Source organism: Sander lucioperca, chromosome 8 (genome assembly GCF_008315115.2).
Source record: "Sander lucioperca isolate FBNREF2018 chromosome 8, SLUC_FBN_1.2, whole genome shotgun sequence".
In the NCBI taxonomy this organism is placed as follows: domain Eukaryota; kingdom Metazoa; phylum Chordata; class Actinopteri; order Perciformes; family Percidae; genus Sander; species Sander lucioperca.
Genome location: NC_050180.1, coordinates 11,586,568 through 11,609,399, shown reverse-complemented (window position 1 = coordinate 11,609,399; position 22,832 = coordinate 11,586,568). Strand labels below are relative to the sequence as shown.

The following is a 22,832-nucleotide window of genomic DNA, read 5'->3' as shown; positions in this document are numbered from 1 at the left end:
CCCAGATGGTGTTGATGGAAATTAACAGCTGCAAATGAAGCCATTTTCCAAAAAAAAACACAACGCTGCACTCATTAAGAGCTTTAGAACTCTACAACAGGATGCAACATCTCCTCTCTTTACCACGTTTGGGTGAACTATTCCTTTATTGCCGTTTCCTAGGTTATTTTCCTCAATCATTATGTATCCTTGATTTAAAGCTGTCACCCAATCGCTAGTGAGGGAGGGAGGGGAGGAGAGAGAGGGCTAGAGAGAGCGGTGGTGGGAGGTGGTGCTGGCTGCTCATGGTTTTTCAGCACCGCGGACAGCTCCCGTCTCTTGTCTCTGGACTGCAGGGAAGCAAAGCTGAAACACAGCTGGGTGGTAGGGGGAAAAAAAGACTTACAACTATCCATAGATTGACCTCTAGTTCACTCCACCATCGCACAGTGTCTTAGTTGTTCTCCTTCTTCTTCTCCTGATGGCTCAGTTGTCTCTTTTATCGGCCTGATTGTGGAGTCTAACCGCTTTTAACTGCATTGCCTCTGCGTCTTCAGCCTGTTTCCTCCTCCTTCTCTTCCTGTTACGGGCAACCACAGCGCTGTGAAAGTGCTTTTTTTGGGGGAGTGAAGGGGTGGTGGTGGGGGGGGGGAGTGGGTCGACCTGCTCGAAGTCCTTTTGATCTGTCTACTTCTGTATGAACATCGCTCTTCAGCTCCCTGATGTTGACGTGTGGGGTTTCTCTCCAAGCCAGGGAGTGGACGTTACTTTAGGATGCAAAAAATGAAGCTGAAGTTGAGTAGTCTCACTTCCGTCGATGCATTCTCAGATATGAGATAGGCGACCTGGCATGTCCAACATTGGCTGTAATCCTCAGATCACAGTGGCTCAGACGCATTAATTTTTTTGTGGACGACAGCCAGCGAGCAAAATGAGGTAGCCTACCTCTATGACTTTTTAAATTGCACGCAAGAGAGAGAAACACAGAGTGGGTATTTGTGCTGCAGGAAGCGACGTTTTCTTTCTCCAGCTGCCCAAACCAGTTGAGATCTTGCATCTGAGAGGGGACAGGGAACTCTGGGAAAACAAAAAACAAAAAGAAGAACGGTTCAGCCTATTTATCTCTACCATCAATATCACCAAGCACGGTAGAAAATGAAGAAGTTTCGAAAGGTGTTGGACGGCTTGACCACCTCCTCTCCGGGAGGAACTATCGGATCCCCATCGGGCGGCAGCGCGGCCGGGACTCCCACCGCGACACCAACTCCCAAGGAAATCGACATCCAGGAGACGCTCGTTTCGGAAAACTTTCAGCTGTGTAAGGTGAGAAATTAAAGAGTTAACCCGTGTAAACACCTTGTAACACTTCGGATTCTGGTTTTCCCAAATCCACATTCACATACTTAAAATACATGTAATCAAACTGACTTTTAGTGTACATCATCTGATGTAGGCATTACTGAAGTGGAGAGGGACCGTAAAAGTTGGATCTGGAGTGAGTTCAGCTAGATTTGGTGGCCCGTTGTTCTCTGTTTGTGTTGAAAGTTCAGCACCACGGACACATCCTCGTTTCCAATTCTCCTGAGAATGGAGGCAATTTTACACAAAACAGCAGAGAGAAGCCTCATCAGACAAAAGTTTTCTGGTGCTTTTCAACCCTAATGTCTTTTTGTTTTAGGCCAAAGAAATGCGGTTATTCCATAAGTCACCCGTTGTTCATCTACATACGGCTCAGCCCCCGCAGACACGTGTGCACGGCGGGTGAAGCTGGCATGTGTGTGCAGTTTTGAGTACACTCCAGCTCCCACCAGTATGCGTGGTACAGCAGCAGTAGATGCGCCCCGCCATCAGCATGCTAAATAGGCTGCAGTAGCCCACAAACATGTGATATAAACAATCCGAAAGAAGTCAATGAAAGGCAGCCTCCCGGTTGCATCAGCAAGCAGGCACGAATGGTGTCAGAGCGATGACATAACTGGTGGCCCTCCCTTGCATAAAAAAGTGCACAGCAAGCCAGCGGAGGGACCCTGCAGTACTGTCCTAGCTGATGTGCTTTCACCAAGAAGGAGGGAGAACGAGCGAGGAATGTGGATGGTTGGTGGTGGTGGTTGGAGGGGATTTATAGCAGCCTTTTGCGCACATAGCAGCCCTTTTCTTGGATGCTTTTTGGAGCTGACTGCAGCGACTATTCCCTAGCCCTAAAAAATAGGGGTAATTTGTTGGATAAAACTGTGAATAATTCATTGAGAACCCAAGAGAAACCGGGTTGTTTATGGAGCTATATTATTATTGGGCAGAATGACACTAGTGGAGGGGTTGGTGGTGGGGGGGGGGGGGCTTTTAATTTCTGTATGGAGGAGCTGGGAAAGGAGGAGGAGGGAGGTTGATTCACAAGCTGGAAAGGATGCTGCAGAGCCCACTCGGCAGGCAGGCAGACAGGGAGGAGAAAGTGCTGGAAAAGAACAGCATGATAGCCTGATCCCATGCAGGAAGCTGCTCCTCCTTCAGCGAGTGAAAGACACTGAATCAACTGAGGCACTGTGAAAAAGCCATGAGTGTACAAATATGTCCATTCCCACCACCATCACATTTCTTCTTAGGGTTTTTATGTGAGTCTGTGCAGGTGCAGGTTGTATGTCTGCAATTTATGTGTGTGTGTGTGTGTGTGTGTGTGTGTGTGTGTGTGTGTGTGTGTGTGTGTGTGTGTGTGTGTGTGTGTGTGTGTGTGTGTGTGTGTGGAAGGGAGTGAGATACAGTCACAGAGGGAGAGGGAGGGAAGAGGCAGCATAGCTGTTGTGAATTGCTTTCCCTAATGCAGACAGGGTTCAAGGAGAGATGGATAGGTTACATGTGTTATTGATCCATTATATTAGACAGTAGAAATTGGTTTGTTCCCAGCCAGGTTTAATTTAAATAAATATAGAGGTGTAAGATTAAAGTGAATAAGCCCTGCATGTAAATTAAACACACATTGCCCCAAAACTGGCCAGTAGTCACCAATAACACATAAATGCATTTTTTATTTCATATGAACACAGTATAGAGAGAAACACCAGGCAATTAACAAACTTTTCAAATTCCATTCATTGCCCTATATATTTTTAGATCAGATCTTCACTTTCTAACAGGGGTATAAATCTGTGAGCTGGTGCAGTATGTGTGGGAGGGTTTGGCATCTTGGCAAACTTGTTTAGTTTGCCAAGTTAGTCATGACTTCTGTCCACTGTGCCGTGTGGGAAGATGCAACAACTCATTTTGTTTGGATTCTACAGCATTTTTATGTGTTTATAGTGAGTGTAACACCCAATAGCAGAGGTGCTGAAACAAGGTTTTGGTGAAATCACACTCGGACTGAAGGAGTAAAGAAGGGAAACGGGAGGGACCCAGGTGGCACAGTCTCATTGAATCAGTTGTTTTCATTTCAGTTTACAGCAGGATGAGTTCATTTTGTTTTAGAGAGAGAAGGTTGTAGAAACACCATAGAGATGGAGAGAGAGAGATTGAACTGAATTGCATTGTGTTTGTTGGTAGTTGAATTAATGAACTGAATGATATAATAAGAAGGTAATTATTAGAATGAAAAATCACTTCAAAAGAAACCAGAAGAAACACTCACATGTTACTATTGTGACCAAACACTGCATACCTCACCAACCTTATTATGTGTGTTATTTTGGACTATAAAAGAAAGGTTATCAATGTAATGTTGGTACAACTCTCTCCCTCAGTCGGTGCACTTCATCTGTTGTATTGGTGTTATGATGTAATGGAGCTGAAGAGGAGGACAGAAGGAAGGCAGGAGGTTTTATGTATTTGCTGGCTTGCATTCTCCCAAAGCACACTGACACTGTTCAGATTTATTGAATAGAGACAACACTTTTCTTTTAGGTTTCATTGAAAACCAACAGATTTTGTTACAGGCCATAATGGGTGGATTTAGCTTATAAATAAGGATAAGCTTACAAATAAGGGTAACATTGTGTGTTTTCACATTATTTCCAACACAAAACTCTTTAAATACGATGTCTGACAAAAGTAAAACATGAATATATAACTATCTAAATTAAAAATAGATTATAAATCACACTTTCCCTCTGGCTACAGCTACCCAAACACGAGGAGCCCAAAACGGAGAATATGCCCTCAGTCAATATTAGTTTAGCAAAGCTGCAGAGTTGACCCAAGCTTGTGAACTATATTGAGGGTGTGTGGCTGCACTTTCTGTATATAAAGCTTGTAGACCCAAAAGGGCACAACGTGTTCTCAGACCGTCGGGAGATTACAGAGAACGGACAAACAGAAAACTCCCAGTCAGTAGCAGCTTTGTAGGTGAAAACACTCAGAGGTCAGAGGGAATGACCAGACTTGTTCAAACTGACAGGAAGGCCACAAATAACAGCTTACAACAAAAGTTTGATGCACAATGTTGTCTCTAAAAACTTGTCGTGCCATGGACTGGGAAATGTTAATTCAGTGAAGGCCATATTGGGTTGCCTTGCTGGTCTAACTTGCTGACCAAACAGTAGAAAACATTGCACAATCTTGATCTCTGGTGTCACATGCTAATGACACAATCAGTATTTTGTGCAAACAGCTTGAATCATGGATCCGTTCTGTCCTGCGTGAGTGTCACAAGCTGTACATGCATGCTTCATTCCAAAGGAGCCTCATTTGAGTGCTATGCATACTGTAGGCTATGTATTGTTGCTGACTTTGTTAATGACAAGGTGTATCCCTTCGTGCCACATCTCAAATGGATATTTCCAGCACTCATCATCTCAGCCTGGTCCCAGGAACATGACAGTTACTTTACTAAGTTGTTCTGCGTAATTGTCAGACGTCTAACTAGTAGAGAACTTTTGAAGAGAGGTAGAACACAAAGCTTGTAGCATGCATGCCCTGCTAAACACCTCTGCAAAGACCTTTGGTTCAGCAGCTAGTTGAATCCATGCTTTGGATAATTTAGATTTTCTGGAGGTTAAATCTGGAGAAGACAAAATAATATAACCCTTTCATTATACAACTAAGGCTCATCATTAATGTTCTTAGACTGGTTTCATTATTTCATGCATTAACAACTTGCACATGTAACAGTCACTGGTAGCAACTGACTCTGCAGTTCCTCTTAGCTTTACTTTATAGCGTCTTTAGCTCATTGTTTTGGTCTTCAGCCCAAAACTTTACTGGTTTGGTTCTTTTTCACCGCAGCAGGCAGCTGTTTTCAGCAAAAAAGCTCTAAAACCCCCACTGTGCACTACCTGCTCAACACCAACTGTAAGACTGTTGGAGACTATTTGGTGAACATAGTGGAGCAGTTAGCAGCTAGATACAGCCACATATTTCCCTGAGGAGTTGATGGAGATAACAGAGCTAACCTATTAGTGAATATTTGACTTACATTAATCAGGTGGACAAAAACACAACTCCAAATGAATGCTAATGTTTCTCTGTATCTGCTTGATGTGTAAGGCCACTGTTTGCTAACAAGTTCACCATAGCAACTTAAATCCTTGTAACAGTCATGTCAATTAGGGGTGGGAATCACCAGAGGCCTCACAATATGATATATCCACGATACAATATTATTGCAATTTTAAACATATTGCAATATTCTGCGATATATTGCAATTAATTACCTTTTTCCAACTTCAAATTTTGTCAACATCTGTTTTATCTAAAAAGATAAATGTCTCTGTTTGTTCATCTCACTTTAATTTTATTGCTGCAAAATGGGATTGTCAAGCAGACAAACTGACCAACACATATATAATAATAGATCGATACTTGGTGTCTGTGTATCGATACAGTATTGCCACGGAAAATATCGCGATACTATGCTGTATTGATTTTTCCAAGGGGGTAAGCGAGCATTTGAAAAGCGTACCTCCTATGGGCAGATTGTAGGCTAACAAGCCATCACCTCCCGTTAGTATACCATTGACTCCCATTCATTTTGGCGTCACTTTGACAGAGAATAACTTTACATCTGAAGCGTTTAAAGACTGTATTTGTCCATTGTTTATTTCTAAAGAAACACACAATGTATAAAAGGCTCCATTACCTTGTATCTCACGTTATGGCTCCGTAGCAGGCGTTTTTGTAAAAATAGGCTAACGATTGTGTCATAACCAGCGAATTTCTGTCGCATGGTAGAGGAATTATCGTATAGTCAGGAGAAGCTTGCAGGCAGTTTCAACTTACATTAGCTGTTTAAGTTTAATTACTAATGTTAACTAGCATTTTAGTTAGCAATAATTAGCTTGTGCCTATGTTATCTCCTTATATATACCTACGCTCTCCGTCGCTGCAAGATTGGGAATGATTGAGATTTCTCTTGGCACAGCTACCAGAAGACTTACAACTTTCAGACAGGTTGCTCACGTCACATCTACGTCGTCAAGCTCAGTTTGAGGCTCAGCCATCACCGGAAAAGCAACTTCACTGGTCTCTGTCGAAATATACGGCGTCGCTGTGTCCATTATTTTATTGTCTATGGATCCCCCCCCCCCACCCCTAATCAATGTTGTGTTCAAAGGTTGTTTTTGCTGCCCACGAGTGGCCAATTATTAATGGTCCAATACAACAACACAAAAAAGAGCCTTAAAAATTACCACAGAATCCAAAAAAATCCTCTATGACAGTGTCAACAAAATAATAACTTTGCAAAAGTAGTAAGGCTATTGCACTGAATTACAAAAATGCTGTATACAGCCTGTTTATCTGAAAAAAGAAGCTCTTCACAGTTGGAAAACCACTAACAGCCAGATGTTTAACGCTAATCATTGCCAACGCCTGCCATAGTGACTGTCATTTGCAGTCTATAAAGTATTTACCTTGGCTGACTTCATTCAAATTAAATGTGCCTCTTCTTTTTTTTACCCCATTACCTCTCTAAAGTGGAGTACTGACTATAGAATTGTAATCGATGAGAAGTGCTAGTTTCCATATTCATTAAGTCTTAGTTGTCGCTGTGAAGGCCATGATTTCAACCCTATTAATTGGAATGTCTGAATACGCTTTTAGTCGTGGATGAATGTAAGCGGATGTGAAAAATATGATTCATAAATGTTGCCTTAGTCTGACAGATGAGTACATACTTGAATGGATTTCTGCTTCGTGACTTAAATTGACGATGAAGTAGTACTAACTATGCCAGGCAGGGATCCTTCAACATTAAGGTGTGCGATAAATGACCGGATCTTTATAGCATTGTGATCAGACACTAGTAAACTTGGGACAGAAACTTAATTAAATCAATTTTTAAATCAATTATTACAGCAACAAAGCAGCATGCCCACTGTAAACCTATATATACATACTGTATATATATATATATATATATATACAGTATATATATATTGTATGTATGTATGGATGTAAAGCGCTTTGAGCTGCAATCGATGTATGAAAGGCGCTATACAAATAAAGCTATGTTAAAAGCTATGTTATTGTATATAAACTACAAAAGTTCTGTACCCACATTTGTTTCTGCATGGACAAAACAAATTTAAATACAAAGTCAAAGCTAACGGAACATAGTGCATGCATATTACAGTATTTAAGGAGAAAAGGCTCTTCAGCGTGGAAGTCAGTCACTTTGTACGCCTTAACATCCACAGAAAACTCTTCCCTCAGGTTTAAAAACGTTACTTCCACCTTTGCTTCTCAAAGAGAACAATTATTATTTGCATGACCACAAAAGGTCGCTTGTCAGGAATACACAAACATAAGTTATGTTTAGAGAAATGAAAGATGCTGTTTTACTGGTAGTCTCATGTCTCTGCAGTTTAAAATTCATGTCTGAACTCAATTAGGTTGTAAGTGTTTTTTTAATATTTTTTGGATCGGCAGCTTGTTAAGCGCACTACGGAGACATCTTGACCCCATTCACATTTCTAATCTCTTTTAATAAATTATTAAACTCAAAAGGGGATTTCAGATTTCAAAATAGATTTCATTGTAAAAAATTTCATTTGGGTAATCAGAATGATTCAGAATGACTAATTTTATAGAATAATTTAGTTGTTTTGTCCCTCATTTTGCAGCCAGGAACACAAATTGATATTTAAGGAGTACTTGTAAGACCCTGTAAGATGCATCAGTTTTGATTCTTCTAAAACTAATGTCTATTATTTTGTGTTTAATGATGATGATGGCAGCGTGTTTCTGGGATGCAATGTCAGTTGGTTGGTTCAGACTGAAATATCTCAACAACTTTTAAATGGATTGTAATAACACTTTGGTATAGACATTTATGTTCCCCAGAGGATGAAGCCCTCTGACTTTGGTTATCCCCTGACATCAGCAGGTCAAAGTTTTCATGTATCCTTTCATAAATCCGTTAAATACCTCCTTATCTACTTGAGGAATTGGTACCAAATGTGTACAGACATTCATGGTTCCCACAGGACAAATCATAATTACAGCCTCAACTGTACCTTGTTTGGCGCTAAATGTTACGGTAACATGCTAAAGCGCAAAACTAAGACGGTGAAGATGGTAAACAATTAGCATTGTCATTGTGAACATGTAGCATGCTGATGTTGGCATTTAGCTAAAAGCACCACTGTGCCTTAGTATTGCCTCACAGAGCAGCTGGTGTAGCTGTACACTATTCCTGTAGTAGAAAAACAGAGAGACTGGGAACTAATTTATTTGACCAATTATAAATCTGATTTGATTTTTTCATAATGTTAGCTTGTTCCATAGTTTGTCTTCTCCTCTGACTGTATGATACATGGGCTGTTGAAGATGACATCGCCTCACTCCCTCAGAGGCGACACCCACGAGCTCTCATGGATGTGATGACTCTGTGGGTTGACTTCCAGCTAGTCTCGCATTACCATCTGTCAACTGCCTGTCAGAAGCCATGGCGTGGGATCAATTAAGAATGAGTTGATGTCAGACTGAAAAGAAAAGATCTCGGAAACAGCAATAAGAGAGGAAAAACGCTTGGTTAACTATATTGAAGTGAGACAGAGGAGAGAGGTTTTCAAGAAGTACAGTGTGTGTGTGTGTGTGTGTGTGTGTGTGTGTGTGTGTGTGTGTGTGTGTGTGTGTGTGTGTGTGTGTGTGTGTGGGTATATGTGTTCAGTATCCCGTATTTATTCCAACAAATCACTTAATAAAGCTTATTTTTCATGCTTGAGGAGTCATCTGCCGTACTAACTATTTTCTAAAAATGAAGAAATTACATGAAGAAATTAAAATAAGATGAAAACACCAGAAGAATATGTTTCTGGCTGTGTCGCATGATTAAAAAAATAAAGCATTATTATAATACTGCAATAAAGTGTTCAAAAGAACAGCAGTAGAACCCACTGAAATAATATCTGTGGTATAAAAACATGTTCTATTCTATTGTATCATATTCTACATTACTTTTTCTGTATGTGACAGTGTGTATTTGATAAAGAGAAAATTAGCTCCTTATATGTGTTTTCAAAACTTCATTTTTTTTATGTACATCATACCCATTCTTTTTCAAATATTATGTTTCACACATCTTTTTCATTCAAATTTTTTAACTCTTTCATAATTTTTTTTTCATTTTTCTGCTAATTAAACTTAAAATTTTTGTTGTTTCTTTTATTTAGAAAAAATTTATCCACATTATATATTTAAATAAAAATTTTTTTTATTACCATTAATTTATAAATTATTTCAATCTTTCATTTTTTTTTACATTCACAATTCATTTTTTTTTACATAATCTTTTTTTTTTACTTTTCCTTTATTTATACAATCTATATTTTTTTTCTTCAACTTTTAACCTTCCCTCTCCCTAATTCATTTATTTACTTTTTTTTTCCTTTCCTCCTCCTTTGCCCTCCCATTCCTTCTTCGTCAATATTCTTTCTTTACACGCCCTTCCTTGTGTATTACAATTCAATGTGTGGTATGTTCATTTGCTATAGTCTGTTGTGCTTTAAGACTAATATTTTCCTTTTTATCTGGTTGACTGGGCGGGCGTTGTGCCGCCACCGTGTAGTGCCGAGCCGTGATCGTCCTGCGCGTAGGATAGTTCTGTGTAGGACCACCACGGTCCCCCACAGCCCTCCGTACGGCGCAGAGGCACCATGGCGCGTCCAACCCCACGTCTGACAACCTGTGATCCGTACGGCGGCGACCTCTCAAGCCGGGGGGCCAGCCGCGCCGGGCAGCAGTCGAAAGCGCCACAGAGCCTCTGATCCCATCGCGAAGGCACGTGAGTGGCGGCTAGAGAAGGAGATCTGGGGTCTTTTTTGACGGGAGGCATTCAATTAGCGACGCACATCTAATGCAAGTGTGACGTGATTATACGTATTTACAGACATACGTTTTTTCTTGTTTTTTAGAAAATAAAAGTCAGTAGAACCGTCATCATTTTAATAACAGCTGTATATGTCATGTCTAGATTGAATCAATATATCTTTCTCAAAATATTGCAATTTTACAAATATTATAATTAACTAACACATCAATGGGTTCAGATCCATGATAGTGTGCAAGCTAATCACTCAAGCTAATCACATTAGCTCAACACAACCTGACAACTAAAGATGACATTCAAATCAGTTTCAAATTTACTGTCATAAAAAACAGGCAGCTATTTAAAACATGCAAAAAAAAAACCATTTCTTTTGAAAACCAATCGTGTGAATGTTGGTTCTTCTCTGTGATTATAAAGGGGGCTGTCGTAGTAATACGTGACTATTTGTCCGCTCCTACTTTTTCTATCAAGCCTAAGGCATGATGCTAATGCCATGGTTAATTCCCTGACATGCCTGCTGTAGTGGTTAAAAGGTTAAACCACATATACAGTACTGTACATCTACACAGGACTGGTTTCTGACCCCACATCTGCATGAAAGCACAACATGAAGCCCCAGCGTGCAATCACAACAATCACCTCCTCCACACCCAAACAGAGACGATTGCTCTGCACTTGTAAAATAGAAATTATGTGTATGTGGCTGTTAAGCCCACGCTTTCATCTGAAGAGACACATGCTTAACATTCAGCACATTTGACCCTTGAAGAGTTTGTGATAAATGCTACCAGAAAAAAACGACTGCATGCTGTACCTATCTGTACTTGTCTGTGCAGTATTTTCATAAGTCCGTGTGTGGTTATGTATACATATTCATCCCTCCAACAAAAGGAAACAATCATACAGTACTTTGATGCAATATAAATGACGCATACAAGTGGCCCTCCCCCACTCCCTCTGGCCACACACATAGCACTTTGTAGCCTGCAACTCTGATACAAGTGAGCCCACTACAATGAGCAGGAAGGGAAGCTTATCCAGGCTCATTCATTCGTTTTCATATTTCCGAGCTCTCGCACTGCATTCTCACCCTGTTCGCTGTTCTGTGTGCGTTCATGTGCCGTGCAGCAAGCACGTGGGGGAAGTGCTTATTATCAGCCCTCAGCCTCAGTGATCAATGATAGTCCTTCCCTTCATCCTTTGGCTTTCAGCGTGATAAAGAATCCCACCGTGCAACCTTGACTCGCTTTATTCATGGAAAAACACTGAGGATAAAAACAGTTTTTTCAGAGGACAGTTTTTATTCATCAAAATATCATATTGGCCTGCTACAGCATACCCTTGTACCCTTTGTTATAAAGTGTTTTGGGTTATTTCTCAATTTTTGGTGCACTAATTCCAGTGGTGGTTCAGATCACCTGTCAATGAAACAGTGCAAGTGTTTTTTTGTTGTATTTTCTGTCAATGAAGTGAGTTCCTGGATGCATCACTTCTTTGCTTCTTCGCTTAAAGCTGCTATAATTAATATTTTTTATATTGACAATGGGTCAGATTAATATGTGTAATGTGAAAGGTTTCACTCAAGTAATGAACCACTTCCCCTGTGGAGTATCTTTTTACAGATCACATTTTTAATGTTTTGGTCATCCTCACAGCACTCATCAGCGTTGATTCCAGCAGTAGCAATTTTCAGAAAAGAAGAGCTCTGACAAAACCCTCAGTACATTACCTGCCCAGCAACAAACGAAAAAAAGTTAGTGATAGCTGGTGAACATAGTGGAGAGCCAGATATTTCCCTCAGGAGTAGGTGGAGACCAAAACACAGCTAAAAAGAGAGAGAGGCAATTATTTGCTAACATGTTAGCTATATCAACTTAATGAGGTGATAATATGTCAGTCAAAAACCTTGGTTAATGCAGGTTAAAATACATATGAATCTACCATTTAGCCCACATTTGCTATGTAGATCTCCCAGTAAGCAGCTGTTTTGCTGATGTGGTAAAAATAAATACATTAATAGACTGTGAATGATTAAATCAGATGAAAAACTGCAGATTGACATCTAGATTAGGTATGACTGTTTTAACTTCATTTCAATAACTATATTTCAAGTTCCATTATAAACATATTCAAAGACAAAGACCTTTTACAAAACAGTTATACGAATCCCAGATGTTGAAAAGTGCGACCAAAAGACTGTTGTTGTCCTAAACTTTAGAAAGCATTTTTTTTTTTTTAGTCTTGCAGGTTTGGACATGTTAATTGTGTGCTGAACTTGCACAAATTGGACCCTGAGGTAGACCTGATGGGTATCTAAACAATAAACGATAGACCACTGGTTAGAAAATACAGGCAAGAGTATCTGATAAGTCATGAATGGGATCCTGCTGTGTTAAGTAACCACTATGTGGTTCAACTCGTTTCACACATTCTGAAACCCCTGATCTCCTCTTCCACTCCTCCCCCAAACGTCTTCTCTCCTACCCACGTTCTGATTTGCCTCTTTTTTATTTTGGGCTGCTCCCGACGAGATCAAAAGAATTTTAGAGCAACCTCAAAATATCTCCCTTCTAACACTGGTGGGGGAAGCCTCGTGTATCTTTGTTTGTATGATGGGCGGTCTGACTTTGTAAGTCTTTATAAATTGGAAAATTTGTATGTGACAGGAATACTCTACTTTTCTCTGCACAACTGTCTCTCATCCTGACGTTTAGCCTGAGGGGACAGATGCTAAAACACCTGATGCAGAGGCACAAAAACAAACTGCATGCATAATATTAAACACCTTAAACACACCTTAGTTCCACGCTCTTTACTTGGTCCCCAGCTGGAGTCAAGAGTGCCATTTATGTTTGTGTTTCTCATTTCTAATGCAGTTAAAACACTGTAACCACCTGCATGTTTACTGACCAAATTCTTATTATTCTATTCTTATCACCACTGTCCACTAAAATGTAAGTGATATTGAAGCATTTTTGCCATTTAGGCTACCACTAAATGTTGATTACCTTTAATTGAGAAAAACAAAAGACCAGCCTTTGTTTTGGTGATGTTTATTGTGTATACCTATTTTACAAGTACCACTATGCATATTTTCCCCTGGCAGCCTACAACCCTCTGACTTTTAACAACAGTTTCATTACTGATTTTTCCCTTTAAATGTCAAAATTGTTGCTTGGTCTGTGATCTAATAATTAATTTATATAACACGATTGCATCTATATGGTGTAAAAATGTAATATCAATATCAATTACGGAAATGGGGCGGCCTCTAGCTCACCCACTAAGAGCGTGCGCCCCGTGTAGGCTGAGTCCTTTGCAGCGGCCCGGGTTCAAATCTGACCTGCGGCCCTTTACTGCGTGTGATCCCCATAGACAGTATATAAGAAGGTCATCCCTTTTCTTTCTCTACCCATTTACTGTCTATCCTCTGTCACTATCGAATAAATGGAAAAACACCCAAAAAATTATCTTTATAAAAAAAAAAAAATTAGGGCAATTGATTAATCCGGTCCGCTCCTGCTCTGTCGTTCTTTTGAAAGACAGCAACTGTAAATAAACCTTTCCCTTTAAGAGAGCGTTGCATTGTGGCACTTTATGGCTGTAGCTAAGATCCTCTATACTAGCAAAGCTCGTTTGGTGTTCTCCATAGACTGTATATAAGGTGTTCTCTTAATACCTAATACATCCATGGTCTGGCGCGTGGATATATATTGCAGTGGAGTGGACCCGCGCACCCACCCGAAAACTGTTGAGAGAGCTCAGAAAGACAGAAAGAGATGCGTAACGCAAATTATCTACTGGCCATTGTGTTTATGTTTGGTGCCACCTTGAGAAAATAAGTAATTTTGTTGATAAACATAGCTAGGTCTCAACTTCTTCACCACAGAAATTGACTGAATAACGTTAATAAAGTTACCGATAGCTAGCTAAATGTTTGTTAACAGCCGAGAGCTAACTTATGTCAAAGTTAGCTTAAAAACCAGAGGTGTCCCAAATGCTGTTGGAAGCCAAGCACCTAACGATAACTAATGGAGTGACAAGCTGCAAAATGTTTCAAAGGTTAGTGACCGCTCCTATTTTAACATCACTGAAAGATTGAACAATATGCCCCGGTAATTAAGTTTTCCTTTTAGATGTGTGGTGGTGTTCAGCCAATAGCCATTTCTTGAAGCTAACCTGTAAAGATAACTAACTTAATAAACGTCAACAACGTAACCTTAAGCACCTTTAACAGCTGAATTAATTTAATAATAATTAATTTTTTTAATTGAAAAGTACGTTTTGGATAATAATTAGGCCTACATGTCTTTTTTATTGATAGGGACCAGTAACATACGTGTGGCTGTGTGCTTTTTGTAACGTTAGTCCAGATTAGGTTTACAATATGATGACCTGATTAGCTAGCTAAACCAATCTGCTAAATTAGATTCTGGCAATAATCTGTTGTCCAATAATCACAAAACACAAACACACTATGTTGAATTAAAAATTAAATTAGATTTTGATTTTTGAATTTTACAAGAACCATACAACTAATCATGTGGCCTCCCACATAACGTTACAGTACATTTCTCTCCATCATTTTCACAACTCTCACTATGCATTATTTACTAGGGTACTTGTCAGTGCTCTTGCTTCAGACCGCACATCACAAGTGGCCTCTTCATCCATTCCTCCATTATTCTTGCTCTGTGTGCGAAATGCTTCCCTTGTGATACGTAGATAAATGTGTCCAAGCAAGGTCAGGCTGTAGAGTCTGCTCACTGCATTACTCCTGTATCCCAGTTTAGCAGGATCTACTGAGGTTCTGCAGTTATGTTGCCATGTAGTGCCATGTGCTATATTGAAGGACTGAAGCAGTGAGTCAATCATTAAGTTGGGCTAGTTTCAACTCACTGACTACCTGTCTCTGCATAGCTGTGAATAGCTACAGAGATACAGTGGTAAGATAAGGAAATGTCATGCATATAATGCCTATACTGCCCCTACTCAGTTCTTGACATGCCTAAAAAGTAGTTGGTGTCTGCATGCTACTTTAACTCAACTTAAAGGAACACGCCGACTTATTGGGACTTTGTCTTATTCACCGTAATACCCAGATTTAGACAAGTCCATACATACCCTTCTCATCTCTGTGCGTGTTGTAACTCTGTCTGATGGTTCCACCGGTAGCTTAGCCTAGCACGGATCCTGAAGGTAATCGGTTCCAACTAGCCTACTGCTCCGAATAAGTGACAAAATAACGCCAACATGTTCCTATTTACATGTTGTGATTTGTATAGTCACAGCGTGTACAAATAACAAGGTCACATGAGACACAGCCATCTTCTAACTGGGAACTATATTCTCAGAAAGATGAAGCAGTGCTACTTCTGCTACTTGGGCGGAGTGATATGCTTTGCAGCACCTGAGAAGCCCTGAGCAGATCAGCAATGCTTCGCCTTTCTGAGACTATAGTTCCCAGTTTATAAACGGTTAGAAGACGGCTGTGTCTCATCTGGCCTTTTTATTTGTACATGCTGTGACTATACAAATCACAACATGTAAATAGAAACATGTCGGCGTTATTTTGTCACTTATTCAGAGCAGTAGGCTAGTTGGAACCGATTACCTTCAGGATCCGCGCTAGGTGGAGAACATCGGACAGAGTTACAATACGCACGGAGATGAGAAGGGTATGTATGGACTTATCTAACTCTGGGGGTTACTGTGAATAAGACAAAGTCCCAATAAGTCGGCGTGTTCCTTTAAGCAACATCTGGATTTAGCTACCTATTGAACGATCATCCTACATTGCCATAAATATAACAAGGTGCTACTGTGGTACACCTCTTGTCCATATTCATATGTGCAAATTCAATTATATTTGTTTATATATGTTTATTATTGTGGTCATAGTTAGAGGTGGTATTGTACTTGACTACATTACATGGAGAGAAACATGTTTTTGTCCTTTCCATTTACATATACGAGGGGGACAGAATATAAAAAAAACCTTCTCAATATAATGGAGTCCAGTACAACACCACCACCACCACGAAATATGACCTCAATGCTGAAACCGAAACGTATAACTTAATTAGGCTAACACATTTCTGATGATGTCGCCCAAAAGTGAACATTACAAGCTTCATAATAATGGATGTTGCTGCAGGGCTGTTGTATTGGAGTGCATTAGATTGTACAGGTGTACCTAATGAAGTGAACGTTCAAGTTCAGGTTTCCTGTTTACATAACATAACTATGGTAAGCATTGCATCCTGTTGCATGGTTCATGTGACCTTAACATGGTTCGAGTGACAAAAACATTGGCCAAATGTGCTTATTAGTACTGATATAGACCACCTTGTGGTTAATAAACTTTAAGTCGTTCTTATTAGTTTTACAGTAACTTAATGATTAGCCTGGTTCGTAGACTTGTTGTTTTGGACAGGTTTTTGGCTAAGTACAGCCACGGCTCTCAGAAAGCACATCAACGGGACTACAGCCAACTAGTTATGTTTGGGCTATTTGTGAAGTTACTCACAAAATTATTGTTAATTAGCTTCAGCTGATATAATGGTACACTGACCACGTTTGTCATTTTTAATTGGCAAAAGCAATTTGCAATTTAAGCAGCAGTGCTGCCTAAAGACTTGAAGCCTGCTTCCTTAACATATTGCACATTAATGTTTGCTAATAAGGAAGCATGAGGAGAGATAGAATATTTAAAAAAACAGATTTGTAAGCCTCCGAGTTTAGCAAATCTAGGTGTTTTGACAGAACTTGTAAGTAATTTTTCACATTCACTCACTCGCACACTATGCAAGAAAATTGCACACGCTGTAGAGGGCTGGTACTTAATGCCATATGGTAACAGTAAATGAGAACAATTCCATGATCTTGAATAAGCTGCACCACACTAGTGTTAAACAATAATTAGCTTTTGTACCTTTTATAACATGTATATAAATGTTATAGACCATTAGTGTAATCCCATAAAGATATATTTGAGATTTAATGTCATATTTCACTGTGTTGATCCGTGTTTGGAGATATAGCTGCTCAATGCACAGTATGCTGGAAGTGGTTGCTGGGTGCTTGCTATTAATAGAAGCAGGGGTCTAGACCAGCTCTGCAGCTGAACGCTATGTGAAAAGAGAGGATGGTGGTGGCATGAGGTGGTATTGGTCTTTGGGGGCGGGGTGGGGATGTCTGTATGGGGTTATCTGATTAAACACCAGGCTTGTGTGCATAAAGGTTGTTTATGTGTGGAGAGGAGAAAACAACACAACAGAGGGAGAGGAAAGGGGAGGAGGTGGATGGAGAGGGGAGTTGATGTAATGCAGCCTCTGGCAGCCATAATGCAGGTCCTTAGCAGCAGTTAACAGTTGCTGCACGGCTGACTGTGTTTTTCTAAATGTACATCTACACTGCTTCAACAGAATGAATAATCATTTAGTATTTTCCTTTGTCTTTATTTATTTATTTATATTTATAATTTTTCCTTGTTCATTTTTGGGCTGTTTCGACAAGGGACTGATAGCAAAAATGGGAAACCACAATTAGATAGATAGATAGGTAGATAAATAGGTAGGTAGGTAGGTAGATAGATAGATAGATAGATAGATAGATAGACAGATATAGAATGACAGTACAGGTGAACCTGGTCACACACATTTATAATACATGTACAAACACACTGAAAGAGGGAGAAAGATGTCTTTGGCCTTAAATATATATGAGCAGCTCTAAAATTCACATGTTTCTCATCCACTTCTTGGCTCTCTTGTATGTATATGTAGGGGGTGGATCTCTTGTATGTCAGCAACAGTGAACCAGAGTGGGGCTAGGGAACCTAAAGGGACCTGGAGGATGAATGTGTGAATGTGTGTGTTTGGCCAGGTTCTGATAGAACCGTTATCTGTGTGTTTTCCAATGATGTGTGTACATGGCCATTACCACTGAATGGTTTTGTGTATGAATGCATATATGAGCGACCCACTTTTTTCTCTTTTCATAAAATGATTTGCTGAATCATTTGACGTGTTTAATAAAAATCTTCTACTGATCAAAGTCAAAGTCAGAGAAGTGTTTTTGAGCATCAGTTTGATCATTGCTAGCATTATCTGCAGCTCTTTTTTACTGCTAAAGGCTCATACATTTATTGCCTGATAACTAGGATAAACACTCGACCTTCCTTTTTGTCCTCTTCAATAGATGGGGAAGGTGAGTTATTCTTATTAATATGTTGAAGGCGTGTGTCAGTGCCCATTCTGCAAACTTTGTCCCACCTACTTTTGAACCCCTTAAAATGTAGTCACTTCTGGCATAAAGTCCCACGCCAACATCCTATGTCATGCGAGAATATGATTGAATGCTTCTAAGTGGGCCATCCCACACGGAATTACATGACACCAATACAAAAGTAATTTCATCCACAGTTTTCGGTCCAATGTTCACACACAACATACTCTACTTTGCACAAAATAAAGAAAACATAGACATACATTAAATCAGGGAAGAGAATTACAATGTCAAAGCCATGTCATGCCATGAAATACATGTGGATATGTGTGTGGCTCGTGGTGCATATCTTAATGTTACAGCCTAATGCCTTCCAGATTCATTAGGTGCTTTATGGTGAAAGAGTTATATACATACGCAATACATTTATTCAGTGTTATTAAATTGCCACATAACCGAAATTATATTTAAAACAGTTGACATTATTTAAAATAAAAACTGACAGGAGAATGCCAGCAATTGCTGCATGCTGCTGTGTGATCTAATTCTTGAACTGAGGAATTGGGTATGCATACTTTCAAAACATAATTCACAGGGAATAAAATGAAACAAGGCAAATATATTGAGGCAAGGCTTTTAAAATCCATATTTATTCATTATAGATATGCTCAATCAAAAAGTCTGATTCCTTGGACTATATGATCCTATGTTTATTAGGGGCCGAGCAGCGAAGCTGCTTGGACCCTATTGTATATGCCTGTATTATTATTCTTCTTCTTTGTCTTCTTCTTCTTCCTAAGAAATCCATGTTCCCATGCACGGAAACTCACCAAAATTTGCACACAAGTCCAGTCCTATGCCAAACGCAATCAGTGCGATTTGTGTGCTAATTGTCCTGATGGTGGCGCTACAACAGCCAACAGCAACAACAACAGCCAATTCTAAACTTTCACTTTCACAACGCATCAGCCGTACATGCTACAATGTCGCATCCTACGCCAAACTGTAGCCCCAATAGAGCAGAAACTATGCTCTGCTTTTACCTTGTGGCAATTTTGAAGTCCATCACTCCCACATTTTTGTTTCAATTGACACCAAATTTGGGCAACTTCATCTCCAGACTGTCCTCCACAAATTTCCCATTCAGATTTTTGATATCAAAAATTGAGCCCACAGTGCATTAAAACGTTTTACTGCACACAGTAGTGTAAACAAATACTGCAATTTCTTCCAAACTAAATCTTTGATGTTCATGGACAAAATTCACAACATCCGAAGATCACTGTAGATTTGGTGTGCAGAAGTTTATCTCAAAGAGTGAATTTAAATTTTTTTTTTTTAATTGTGTCCTCATCTACGCATTGCAGTCAATGCAACATAGAGCATATTTAAACATCAGTTTGGCATTTATATCAAGTACACAAATTCTCAGAATCTTCTAATGAGAAAATATTTTTTTACAGCAGTTTAAAATTCAGCATTTTCATGCAAGCCTGCTCCTTGTCTACTAGGTGTTCCGATGCCACTTGTGTCATCACCCAGATAATAGCTCCCTGACATCAGGAACTGCCTACGACCTCAATGATTCTGAGTTCGAGCCCATGGTGGTGCAACATGATCATACAGGCATAGTGCTGTGGACAACTCCCCTGCTGTGTCTGCATTAACACACCTGATTCTGATCAGTCCAGCTCCAGTTTAGTTTATTGAGTCAACCCAGGCTGACTCAATAAAGTATAACCCAAATAGCTAGAGGAGTCATCACCTGGAGAAAAGCTCACTGAGATCAATGTTTTCCTTTGGACCCAAAGATTGCGAGTTTGAGGCTCATTGGTCACAATGTCACATCTTATAAAAAATCAGCCATTGTGCTTTGGACACCTTCCCCGCCAGTTTAAAATGCTCGACCATCTAGGTTTATTAATCACCGATGAAATATCCATTCATGTGGCCGGGTTTGCTCAGTTGGTAGAGCAGGCGCACATATATAGAGGTGTATACCTCGACGCAGAAGGTCCAGGATTCGAGTCCGACCTGGATGATTTTCCTGCCTGTCTTCCCCCTCTCTCCCCTTTCATATCTTGCTGTGCTTTCCATTAAAGGCTGTAATGCCCAAAAAAATATCCGTTCATGATGATTAATGGCCTTCTTTGACAACCAATGGGCATTTTTCTTTGCAGTACACAGTCGGTGCCACTAATGTTGACCAGATTTATTATTTCCATGAAAGGCCCCGCACACCTATACAGGTGTGGCTGATCAGACCTCTGCTCAGTTTGGAGGTATGGGGATTACATGAGGTCACCAGACTTTTGGGTTGTGTCTGAAATCACTTCCTTGTTTACCCATTCACTATTTTCTTAAATTGAGATTTCAGGCATTAATGTATTACTCTCATTGTAAGATAGGTTGCAAAAATCTCCATTTTACGATGGAAAAAAGACAAAGTAGACAAAGTGTATTATTTTTGATATAATGCTTCGCAAAAGCAGGGCCTCTGTGACAGTGTTGCTGTAATGGGTAGTTTTTAAAAAATGAAAGTGAAACTATAATCTGATATGTAGAATGTTTTTTTATTCTTACAGCATCTGTAGCATTGTTACAGTGCTTATACTGTTGTCACACTGCAGTTTTAATATTATTGTTGTAACATTTCCATTCCACACTGGTGTCCATGTCTCTACATCTCTCCAGAGCAGATAACTAAGTGAGGCACTGCTGGGAAATTTAACATGACTAATGGCAGACAGCTGCAGTGCATGCAATGCATCTCAGAGTGTAAATGGGAGAGACAGTGTTGTTTTGCCTAGTCAGGGCTTGGCATATGAATGCTGAACCTAGTTCACTCTCAGTTCATTCCAGATGCAACATTAACAGAAGCTTACGTTTCTTTGCTAATTACACAGTGTGAAGTCTCCATGTTTTATCAATAGAAGAATGTTGACCTTTTTAAGGTTTTTAAGTTTTTGAATAGAGCTGGGCAATATATCGATATTATATCGATATTGTGATATGAGTCTAGATATCGTCTTAGATTATGGATATCATAATATCGTAATATGGCATAACTGTTGTCTTTTCCAAATTTTAAAGGCTGCATTACAATAAAGTTATAACTGTAACTGTTCTATTATTTGCCTTTACCCACTTAGTCATTATATCCACATTACTGATGATTATCAAAAATCTCATTGTGTAAATATTTTGTGAAAGCACCAATAGTCAACACTATAATATCGTTGCGGTAGCGATATCGAGGTATTTGGTCAAAAATTTTGTGATATTTGTTTTTCTCCATACCGCCCAGCCCTATTTTTGCATTTCAATAAGCTTTTAGTTGATTGAAATTCTGATGCATCTTTAATGTGTTTTGTATTTATTAATGATAAAATGATGTGCAAATACAAGTAATACAAGGAATGTGTGTTTACAACAATATGGATAGATGTATTTGTAGTTTCAAGTTTTGTCAGACACATGGAGATGTCACAGGAAAATGTTTTTCTATCCTCAGAAGCCTTTGTTTTTTGGCCGCCTCAGTTAATAAACAGCAAAGTGGCATTAGTTATCTTTAACCATTATATCCGAAAACAATTGCATTTTAGATGATTTAGTCATTTATTGACCGAATTAAAGGTCACAGTTTTAGAAAATGGATATTTAGCTTTTCAAAATGATAATGCTTCAACTGGATTCACCACACTAGAATGTCATCGGGGCAGGCAAAACCATTAAATGATAAAAATCATTTCATCATCCTAACTCTGATCCTAAAATGTTCTATTTTAATTAAAATCTTGTTCTGTGTTTTATTGTTATTGCAGACGGTGCGTCATGGTTTCCCTTATCAGCCCACTGCTTTGGCCTTTGACCCTGTGCAGAAGATCCTGGCCATTGGCTCCAGGACAGGAGGTGTACGGATGTATCCTTTAACAGTCTACTGCTCACTTCCTCCCTTACTCTTGTCTGGAGACACACTAGAAAACTATACATACATGAATACATAGTTATGTATTTAGTAAATACATTACCTGGCTGTTGTATATTATTGTACATTATAAAAACTACTCCTACACAAACCTGTGGCACTGTGTCTCCAGGCAGGGGCCTTCCTTCCTCCACCCCTCCCCCTTTTATCCTCTATTTCTCAGCTCTTTCGTTTCATGTTGCTCGGCTGTCATGTCTCAGGCTCAGAACTGTCCATCAACAGCCCATCCCCTGGGTCACCCGGTCACAGGGATGGGAGAAGACATGTCAGTGCAACCCAGGTAGGAGATTACACCCTCATAAAAACCCAGGGTTCCCAGTATGCCTTTAGGGAAGCAAGCAATTATCGATGCTGCAGCAGCCGCACTGCTGGTCCTGCAGGGGT

The 22,832-nt window shown here is 39.6% G+C and overlaps 1 protein-coding gene across 16 annotated transcripts in view; it reads left to right on the top strand.

Annotated features, from left to right (window-relative positions):
* Positions 1-257: 257 nt before the first annotated feature.
* Positions 258-22,832, top strand: part of stxbp5l (syntaxin binding protein 5-like) — a 150,462-nt gene continuing 127,887 nt past the window's right edge. For 8 of the 16 annotated variants that reach the window (XM_036004060.1, XM_036004062.1, XM_036004058.1 and 5 more), the window contains exons 1-2: positions 259-1,302; positions 22,285-22,382. In XM_036004060.1, coding sequence (XP_035859953.1) covers positions 1,135-1,302; positions 22,285-22,382 — 266 coding nt within the window. In that variant the 5' untranslated portion in view covers positions 259-1,134. The other 8 variants (XM_036004052.1, XM_036004054.1, XM_036004051.1 and 5 more) reach the window with 3 other exon arrangements.